This window comes from Anoplophora glabripennis, unplaced genomic scaffold (genome assembly GCF_000390285.2).
Source record: "Anoplophora glabripennis isolate ALB-LARVAE unplaced genomic scaffold, Agla_2.0 scaffold1366, whole genome shotgun sequence".
NCBI lineage: Eukaryota > Metazoa > Arthropoda > Insecta > Coleoptera > Cerambycidae > Anoplophora > Anoplophora glabripennis.
This window is the reverse complement of record NW_019417451.1, coordinates 30,700-41,816: the sequence shown is the minus strand read 5'-3', so window position 1 is coordinate 41,816 and position 11,117 is coordinate 30,700. Positions and strand designations below refer to the sequence as shown.

The window sequence follows — 11,117 nt, the reverse complement described above, 5'->3', positions numbered from 1 at the left end:
AAGTACTGTGCTCTTCGTCCTCCTAATCTGAAGACAGGCAGGTTTTTTTTAAACTATCAAAACGGAAAATGTTCAAGCCAAAACGTTGGCATCAACAAAATTGGAAACATGGCTAGGGAAATCGCCAAGTTTTTGATGCTAGAGAATCCAGAAAGTTACACGGGACATTGTTTTCGGCGTTCATCGGCCACAATTTTAGTCAATTCTGGCTCAAATCTGCTTGCCCTCAAACGCCATGGAGGGTGGAAATCCAGTACAGTTGCCGAAGGCTACGTTGATGACTGTTTGAGAAATAAAATGGAAGTTTCGAAAAAGATAGAGTCTTCAGTGTCTTCTGCTGCCACAGAACCAGAACAACGATCTTCCACTGGAATACAACAAGAAAACAACGACCGCACGCTGAAAAACTGCACTAAAAACACGACACCAAAAATATTCTCTATTACCGAAAACAAGGTGCACAATAATACTGCTTTTCCCAGCGTAACCTTGAAGGAATGTTCAAATGTTACCATAAATATTAAATATTAGTTTCTTTTGTTAATGCGTTAGCAATTTTCTTAATAAAAACGAGTTAAATTAAAAGTTGTATTTAATTTATTTTGTTAATGCGTTGGCAATTTTAGTAATAAAAACGATTTAAATTAAAATTTTATTTTTGTGGTCTCTGTTTGCAGTCGTATAAAAAGTATCGTAAAAAACTCGTTTGAAAACCTCTTTGAACACTCGCTCGACTTGTGGACCTCGCCTTCGGCTGGGTCCAGCAATATGTCTCGCTCGTGTGCAAAGAGTCGTTTTCAAACCTTGTTGTTTAATATACTATTATGGAAGGAGGTGCTGGTAATAATGCCAAGATTGTTGATCTTTTTTTTAGTTTCTATTTAATATGGCTGTTGATATATTGTATTTTATTTAAAATAAAATTGTAAAAATATCTAGAAAATTGACACACAAAGAACTGGAAGAAATTTTAGCGAGGAGCGGTAGTGGCGACGGGTTTGAGATTGAGGAGCGTGGTGATGAATGCTTTAAATAAAATATTAATAATTAAACTATTACAATTATTTTGAAACCTTTAAACATATTTTAATTTAATTTAACACAAACAACATAATGTAAAAATATAAGTAGTCTAACTGCTCCAGACGAGTATACTCGCACACGGTAAGCTTTCCTGCACGGCGAGGTAGCTACGTTCAGACGTAGTGCACAGCGAAAAGGTTAATCCGAACTCGCCTTAAACCGAATATCCACTAATACGGCCCGACGAATGCCCGTTTCGATGGTCCGAACAAAACTCTTTAATTCAAATAAAATTGGGTTTAACGTATATAGTTCAGATTTTAGAGTCAGACTACATAATAAAAAGTAACCGGTAAAAACGTAATTCCCTGGCAGTCTCGGGGAAACCCTTTTATGCGCTTAGAACCTTTCTCGATTAGATCTTTTTAGTTGAAATATTGCCGTGCAAACATGTCCCAAAAAAGAAAGCATCACTCGTTAACCCTTTTGCAAAAAGTGGATATTCTAAATAAATTGGTTTTTTCAGTCTTTTTTATTTTTAATAAATGCATATCTATATTTTACGAGAATGTTTGGTTTTATTGTTATTTTTTGCCTTCTCAGTAACACATAAAATCTAATTCATATTATATGTATGTACATAAACATATTTACATATGTACATACAGGGTGATTCAGAACTTATCCAAAAAAAAATTCTGGATGTACAGGGGACCCTTACAAATACAATTTTGTAAAGAAAAAATCAAAAAGGGCAGTTCGAAAATGATTTAAAAATACACTTCTGCACGGCACTGGAAACTGGTCCACTGTAAAACCTGACCTCGCACAATGCGACCGGCATGGCGGTGTGATAAAAACGGACAAAAACTTTCGCAAGGAAAGAAATATGTAAATAGAATTTTATCGCACCTATTTTATATCGGCAAATTCAACTGCTTTTGCCTTTATTAATTAATAAAATTAATTTGTGTTTTTAAATAATAAAATCATTTGACATACCCGATGTTACAACAATTGTTCAAAATTTTATCCACCAACGTGTAAACACATTTGGGTCCGTCTTACTCATTTTCTACGAACTAACACAAATGTTGTCTTGCTTCACCATATCACAAATGCTTCACCATAAATTAAAACGATATCCATGAACTCCGAGTTGCTATACACGCAAACCATTTTTGACACTAACTACCGATTTTTGACACTAACTACCGATTTTTGACACTAACTACTAAAAAAACTATTGAACAAATAACAGGTAAATACTATTGCAACGACGATTACAAAATCTGATTTCAGTATTCGGAGTCGCTGAGGCCACGTGGCTCTCCACGCACATTGCGAATGACGCTAGAGATTACAGCTGTCCAGCTATGTAGTCGTTGAATGTACTATAACTTCAATAATAAAAATTTTGTTTACGATATTGACTCCATTTCTCATGCCGCATCTATTCCCAAATTTTTTTGGAAGTTCTGAATCACCCTGTTATTACTATCCAATCCAGTAATCCGAAAATATCGGTAATTCAAACTTATCTCTTTAAGCCCGTGTCTTAATTAGTTCGGATTAAAGAGTGTACTGTATTGTCAGACACCTAAAATATGAGTTGGGTTAGGTTTTTATTTTAAAATATATTAACAAAATTTTAGAAAAATACTTGAGAAAAGTAAATAAATAGCTTTGAAAATTTAAAATAAAAGGTAGCCTTATTTTCTGACTTATTTAGATAAGCTATCAAAAGTAGAGGGTTCCTTTTAAATGGTGCTAGTAATAATTATAAACCTAAATCATTTTATAGTAAATTGTCCTAATTAAAGACTTCAAACAGATATAGTTAGATATAGTATATTACGAGGTCCACAATCATATTTTCTCAATTATTTTTTGATGTAGAAAAGAATGGTAAAAGTAAAAATTTGTTGTTTAATTTTCTTTTTGACAGACAGCCTGTATAACTTTGCACATTTGACCGAACATTTTCATAGGATTACAGTGATATAAGGTTTGATATCTCTATCGCTTATAGTAAGAAGATATGATTAATTGGCATATGTAGCTTTAATCGTCATAACTTAAAACCCCTCAAATTTCACCAATTTATAATGCAGAATATTTTTTCGATACAGACCTAAGACTTGAAATTTATACTGTCTTGCTACGTATAAATAAATAGCTGATACTCCTTTGTTTACTTATTTATTATTTTTTTCAGATTATAACTGCTGGTGCATTTTATCCAAATTTCTTCATCAAAGCGCCTGTTGATGTTGAGACAAAAGAACGTGATGCCGTGAAAATAGTAGGGGGTCGCGATCCTTTTAAAACTGTATATTTTACAGGAATGGACCCTTACCAGCCCGGTCCCTTATATATTAAAGCTATTAAGCAGATGTTGAAAAATCCAAATGGTGACGAAAGGGATATTTTTGTAGGATTTGATGGTAGCAGGTAAACAAACTTACTGTTTGAAATAGGGAATACTCGTCTTTTTTGTAAAATGCCGATATAGTTTTATAATGGTTTAAAATGTTCAATATTTAATCTGCCAGTAAAAAAAAACAAATGTATAGTGTTAACAGTTTATGACAATCAGCTCTGATAAGAGCATTGTGTATAATAAAAACTCATTTGCTAGTCATCAAATATACAGTGTATTTAGCTCTGTTATAATTTCAGAAGGTTGTTTCTTAAGTCGTTTTAGATCAATAAGTTTTTTACACAGGAGTGTCCAAAGTTAAGGTCTACGTTACGCTGTTTATCCTCAGATCTAAGAAAGCCTGTTCCAAAAAGAGATAGTTTGTTACTTAAGAGGCAACATCACTCTAGAGGTTGGAAAAAAGGTGATTTTCGGGAATTTTCAAGGAAAAATTGATACAAGATATATTGCTAGTAACAAAGAAAATTATTAATCAATCGAAAAACCCCTACGATGTCCCCTGAGTTGTATAATTGTGAGGTCCTGTACAAAATTTCAAGTCGATTTGTTTAATCAGCGATGCTTGCACCATATTATTGGCCTTCGATATTAATATTTTCTTCATCCCCTTGCTTTCGGCTTGATCTAACACTCAATTTGGTCTCTATAATAACTAACTGCTGCACATGCTTTCACGAGTTACACTAAGCACTGCTGCAGTGTGTTTCGAGTAGTTGCGCTCCATGTAGAAGAAACTCGTGTTCCTGATTTTTCCCTCACCTAAAACAATATTTTTTAGTTTGTTGTTCACATAATAAAGCATTGTTTAAAGCATTTATGCAAAAATCTTTTTTTTTTTATTCTAGAGTGGCATTACCCTTAATGTCATTAATTTTAAGAGCAGATAGAGAAAAATGAGTATAATACGATGGCGTGATTAAAAAAAAATTAAATGCATATTTAAGCTGAAAAAAAATATTTTCAAATCATTATCTAACCCCCTTTTCAGGCCGTTACTGACCGGCTGACGTCAGCCGGCTACGATATGAACAAAGTGACCTAGATGCAATGTTGCCATATTTATATATTTTCGCACATATAAAGACAATAAATAAACGGTTTGCTCACGTCAACCAATAATAATTTAAAATGCTATAAATTATTTTTTTATAATTATGCAATCAACATATTAAATTGTTATTGTTGCCCAGCAAGAACCTCGAGGAGGTCTGAGCATGACTTGCCAAAAATCATTTTTTATTAACATCATAGTGATAATTTTTTAATTTGCTGTAAGCCTTCTACTAAAAATTGAAAGTAACGCGGCCCATTCAGATGTACAGGTAGAAAATGCGGCCCAATTAAACGATCGCCATATACTCCTGTCCATACATTGACACCCAACCTCCTCTGAAAGCTAAACCGACGAGTAGTGTGCGGGTTTTCATCTGACCAAATGTGACTATTATGGCTGCAAAGAAATTAGCTCTGTTTCACTTTAAATAAAATTTAATATTGAAGTTACAAAACCCCAAGAGTTCAAATAATTTAAATTTCATTTCATAACCATTTCAATTTCATTACAGAAATAATGACATAAAAAACCAACACTCACTAGATAAATTATAAAGAGGGGGTGAAATGTATGTAGTATTTAAATATTGACTGTAAGTAATAGAAGATAAAAATACAATCGGACGGAGACAAATAAACAACTCAATAAACAACTTGGTCCGTATTTCCGACCTAGGTCAACCTTTGTCGAGTTCAATAACCTAATTTGCACGTGTGCACTTTAGTGTCATCGCAAGAAGTTGTCAGTGTTTTATCAAAGGAAAATCGTGTCATCAATGAATAGGGATGATTGTTTTCGAATGTAGGTTACTACAATTTATCATTTTTAATATTATTAACGTTTTGACGTTTTATAATTTATTATGTTAATAAATACACAGTTTTAGTATTTCAGTTTATTATTCAATATGCAGTTGCCTATAACCAAAGTTTACATAATAAATGTAAACTTTAGTGTAAATCTAAACTTTGGTGTAACCTAGGTATTGTTTTTGAGAAGGCAATACTTATGATTTTTACCTGTTTAAAATGCCAGCACGAGTAAAATATCATTCATCTGTCCAGAGCACTTTGTTAATAAAGTTCTGCTGCACTTCGATTCAGGAACCAATTGCAAAATTCAAGACGATTGGGGAAATCAGCTGCTTCTAAAGCTTGAACTTTTTGAAAATGTGTTATGTTAACTCCTTTGCGAGAAAAATGCTGGAGATATGGAGGGTGGTAGATTTGAATAAACGGTTTAAATTGTAAGGTAATGGTTTTGTAACCGTGTGTAGTGTATTTTATATATTCGGGTATTTAGTGTGCTGATTTTTTTTATTTGATAAAATTCAGTGTGCCTACAAACCTCTGCTTTATTTATTTTCTTTTAACGAAAGTTGACTTCAAGAAGTAAGGCTTGTTAAAACATTTTGCACTACGTTAATACAATTATTAAAATCAGTTATAATAAAATGCAGCATGATCCTTTATTTACTTGCATTTTATTGGTTTCGTACATATGTATCCGTATACTAAAGCGGCAAAATTAAATGTGATTATGATGTGAACTTGGCAACGCTGTTCGCCTCAGCTGACGGTTTGTTCGTGACATTACGTTACAAAATTTTCCGAGCATCCGGGCATCTGGCAGGGCCGCCTTCTTAGCGGGAGTTATGGGTTGATTTCCTTCATTTTTAAAAGTCAAGTAAAAAATGTTTTTTTCCGATTTTCTGTCTTTATTAAGCCTTCCGAATACGTGATTAAAATTAATGACATTATGACTGAATCACTCTGTATATCTGCGCGCGACGCGCAACCTGCGCAGTGTACGCGCCACGTTCGTTGCTCGTTCAATGTTCGTTTGAACTGTTCATTTTGAAGAACCATCTGCGATCCAAAAAGAAACCCATGAACATTTTAGTAGACATTTTACATTGTAGAACAGTCATGTTTCTCGCGCTCCCGTGCAAATTTATACTGCGAACACACAAAGCGTTCGTCAAAAAAACCGACACGAGGTAGGTTGTGATGCACTGTGTGCACGCGACTCGTGCGCAACTCGAAAACCCTTTACTGATCCAGAGAACTTGGCGCACACGCGGAGTGGCGCTCAGATGTATACGCACCTTTAAACTATTATAATACTGTAATAAAAGTAATAAATGTAATAAATACTAATGATAACTGCATAATTTATCATATCTGAGGATGTCGATTACATTGTCCGCTGGATCTTATAAATGTAAAAATTTGTGGACAGTCCTTATTTGGACTTATCTGATACCGTAGCTTCTATAACTATTCATATTAGAAGGTATTGTCACTAAGAAAATCACTCGCAGAACAACTGAGTTTTGACATTGCATAGAAAACATCTTGTTTATTAATAGGTTGTTAAAATATTTTCTTTTTTATAGTAAAGTATATGTAGAATTCAAGTCTCTTGAAAGACCAGAAAATGTTTGTTTATCTTTGGATGGCGTTGAACGAGTGGCTAACCTAGTTTCTGGTAGAATCCCTTATGAAGTATATGAAGCGATAAGAAAGCGACAGTTGGATTACAATTTTTCCTTACAGCTTCTGCCGTATGTCAATCCATATTATTTTTTTTTCCATTTCATATTTATTACAATTTTTTAGTACCGAAATCGCTTGGGAATGGGCAGAAATAAATGGTATAAAAAAGAATAGTGCACTTCAGACTTTTACCACCATGGCAGCAATTGAAGAGAGACATTGCTTTTCGGATTTAAATTTCAGTCCCATACCTTCTCTGGATACTGAATATATAACCCTCAAAATTACAGAGGTATGGTATGTCACTTTGTAATTGAACTTACATTAATTTAAAATAACAAATTAGGGAAAATTTTATTTAAATAGATTTTCGTATTGATAATGAAAATAAAATTTCTTTTTCAGTATATCGATGCTAGTCATTTCTGGGCTAATACGCTTGAAAGTGAACATTATTTGGCAGGCATAGAAGAAGTTTTAAATAAACAATTATTGCACCAAGTACTTGCATCAGAAAATGTAGAAGATAGGAAACTTAAGTTAGGGAAGATTTATGCAGCCCGTTATCATGAAGACAATCTATTTTACCGATGTAAAATAGTTGCGCATACAACTCATTCTGCTCAAGTAAGTTATACGATGTTATTTTGATTTTATTATACAATTACAGGGTTACAGATACAGAAATACTGAACACTAGTGACCTTAAATCCTTAGTATGTTAAGTTTTTTTTATCTTAAATTATTCTAGACTCAAAAAAAGTTATTAGACAATAGTTGTGCTTGTGACATGGTGAAAGTTTTGGTAATTATTTTTGGGACTCTGTATTAAACAAATTTCTGCCTTTTAGTAAAGTTTCTTGATATTTTCCTTTTTTAGATAATTTTTATTGATTACGGCAATATGCAGCAAGTTTCACCACGAGAACTATATTTCCTTCCTGACAGGCCAGAGTGTAACTTACCTCCTCTGAGTATAGAATGTGTACTTCATGCTATTCAGCCTTCTCTGAAACAAAATCCCAAAGGATTTTGGTGTGATCGTATTAATAGCATTTGTAAGAATCAACTTGTTGGAGTATTACTGTACGGAAAGGTTAGTATAAAAGTAGTGATATAATAAGCAAAGACAAATAGTTGATATCAATGTTATCTGAAATTAAGTTGTCTAAATTTAAAATTATTATTTTTTTTAATTATGTATATTAAATAATTTGGACATATTTAATTTGTAAATAATAATGATTAAATAATCTTTAGAGTTATCTCCCGACCTTTCCCCACTACTCGACGGCGTACGCCCGCTCGTCCGTTTTTGAGCATGTTTGGAGGAATTTTTCATCTATTTCGCATCATCTTATCGGAAAATTAGAATATACGTTTTGTAGTATTATACTTCGACTTTCAAAATCCGGCTAAAAAATTAAAATTGAACCACCTCCAACGCATCCAGAAACTTTGCAAAATAGTGCACCTAAAAATTCAAATTACAATTGTGCCAAAACTAATGGTCTGACAGTGCCTGTTTTGTGTACACTTAAAGTATGTATAAGTCAATACTTTTGTGCAAAGGGTCAGCTCTTCAACTTAAAAAATGATGGAGAAATGAATTTTTAAAAAAATGCAAAATTTACCAATTTTTCCAGGTTTTCTTCGTTTATAATTATCCGATCGGATCGAGCGGCCTCTCGTTTTATTCGTATTTCGATTCTCTACAATAGCGTTCAGATAGCTTCGTTAGTTTAAGTTTTATAAGCAAAAAACTAAAAAATTGTGTTTTTTGCATAAAAATGTTTATAAAAAATTAATTAATGGTAAATTGGAGTAGGAAACATAGGAATATATCTACAGACTGTCTTTTATATGATGGCACAGTCTGTTTTGCTACTAGTATTTTTGTCACAAAGTCATTGATTTAATGCTCCTCTATTGATTGGCCTACATGGTTTGTAATTAGTGATGTAAAATTCTCGAGCACGTATTTTTGCAGAACGTTCCCTGAGCACGAACGAGCATGAACGAGAATAAACGAGCATAAACGAAAAAAACCCTAGAATTTATATTTGGGGTGTAGTGAAGTATTTAACTTACTTTTTGTGTTTTTTTCTGAAAATGCTCAAAATGCTGTAAGTGCTCAAAATAATCCTAACGCTTCATATGAAAATAAGAGTGTATTCATATTATGTGTTGCAAATAATACAGTAATAACTTCTAACATCAAAAAAATTATATTTATTAAGTAAAAAATAGCTAAAACTTACATGCATGTTATAGTCTTTCCGATATCAATTGAAAAATCAAGACGTTGACAGTATGTACCAGGTTCGGTCGCTGACGCAGAAACTCGGCACTGAAATATTTGAAAAACTTGTTCCCATATTTATTTAGCCATACCCATATACAGGTCTGGTTGAACTAAACGTAAAGGTGGTAGAAATGTATACGCCCAGTTGAAGAATGTGAGCCACGGCCAAATGAAATCTAACACGGCTGCATTGGGCCGCTGGGCAATAGATCTCAGTTCTTGACAAGTGTTGACAAACTGCCCAGCAACTTATTATAATTTTTTACCTTTAGCAGAAAACTTTTTTAGGGACGCCTATGAAAGACATTAAATTTTATTGCCAGGCGTTTTTTACATGTTCAACTAACTTCGGAAAGACTATACATGTATGTAGAAACATAATGTATGATAAATATAGCTTTGACATAGTAAGTAGCTCATAACTTAGATATAAAATATTTTTTTATTTAAAAAAACTATATAAGAAAAATCAAATTGCAATCTCAATTTGCAATAAATTGAAAATATAATTTTCTCTGCAAATAATCGAATGTGTTAACTAAATCAAATAACAAAATAAAACAAGGGGATCCACCGAGGCAGAATGATATAATGCCCGCAGATGAAACGCGCTGATTGGCCGTGATCGTGCTGAAAATTCTCTTTCGTGCTGAGTGTGCTCTGTGAGGAACGTTCGCGGTGAGCGATCTATCGTGCGCGAACGTTCGCGAAACGTTCTCCACAGCACGAAGGGAACGTTCTCCCCTTTACATCACTATTTGTAATCATTTATGAAGTGAGGAGTTTTCCGAAGGGCCACCAAAAAAAGTTGAATTATTCCTGTAATGTTGGATTTCTGACTTCAGAAGTCTTTTGCGCCTCAGTCAGTGATATAAATATGTAATATAACTTATTTGAGGTTAGGATTTTTAAGATGTATGTCTCATATTACAATGTAAAATTTAATTTTACATGAAAATGGCACGCTTGCTGAAATTTCCAAAAATGCGCCGTTTCATGAAAAATTCCTTAATATACAGGGTATAACTTTAAATGGGAATAAGTTTTTAGGGCTAAAAGTACGTATAGATTACTGCTAGTTGTTTTGCTAGATTACTTGTTAAGTACTGTTTGTGTGGCGAACAAACAAAAAGTAATGAGAGCCAAAGAACATTATGTATGCGCTTTGACTAATGTGTTCCGTTATTTGAGGTTACACTAGCTTGTCCAGTGGCAGAGTTCAAAAATTCCTAAAAAAAGGTTCAAGTTTTAAACGGAACGAAAGGAAGCCTCTGTATAAATATGACCCCCACTCAAAGTTACATCCTGTATAGCGTTCTGGAAACAATTGGATTATAGTTCAGAGATAGCTTCCATCAATAAAAATAAATTCATTTAGATCAAGTGACCTTAGTACAATTTTGGTTTATTCCATTTTAACTAATGCTAACATAACTTTTTAAGGAAGCAAAACTAAGATACCTTTCAAGTATGGCTTATTTGAACACTCTGTATATCAGGGCTGGCCAATAGATTTTCCTGGAGGGCAAAATTTGATAGACTACGGCAGCGCCGGGCAAAAAACTATGTTCATTCATACATAAAATATTACACATACAAAAAGTATAATAAACAAACATCAATATGCTTCAATATTTTTTATTTGTGAATCAAATTAAGTAAAATAGTAACAAAATTAGTATTTTTAGTTAATGTGAGCTGTGAAGAGGTTTTTCTGAAAGTAATTTGTCGATATTTGGTTTTAGATCTGATGAAGAAAGAAGAATCAAGTCTGAAATGTGTTTAGCAGTGAGA

The 11,117-nt window shown here is 33.2% G+C and overlaps 1 protein-coding gene across 1 annotated transcript in view; it reads left to right on the top strand.

The window, feature by feature from the left end:
* Nucleotides 1-11,117, top strand: part of LOC108915158 (probable ATP-dependent RNA helicase spindle-E) — a 57,626-nt gene that overhangs the window by 27,849 nt on the left and 18,660 nt on the right. Inside the window, exons 13-17 of the mRNA XM_023456318.1 lie at nucleotides 3,242-3,477; nucleotides 6,919-7,086; nucleotides 7,142-7,310; nucleotides 7,424-7,645; nucleotides 7,899-8,114. Of these exons, the coding sequence (XP_023312086.1) occupies nucleotides 3,242-3,477; nucleotides 6,919-7,086; nucleotides 7,142-7,310; nucleotides 7,424-7,645; nucleotides 7,899-8,114 (1,011 nt within the window). The remainder of the gene's footprint in view (nucleotides 1-3,241; nucleotides 3,478-6,918; nucleotides 7,087-7,141; nucleotides 7,311-7,423; nucleotides 7,646-7,898; nucleotides 8,115-11,117) is intronic.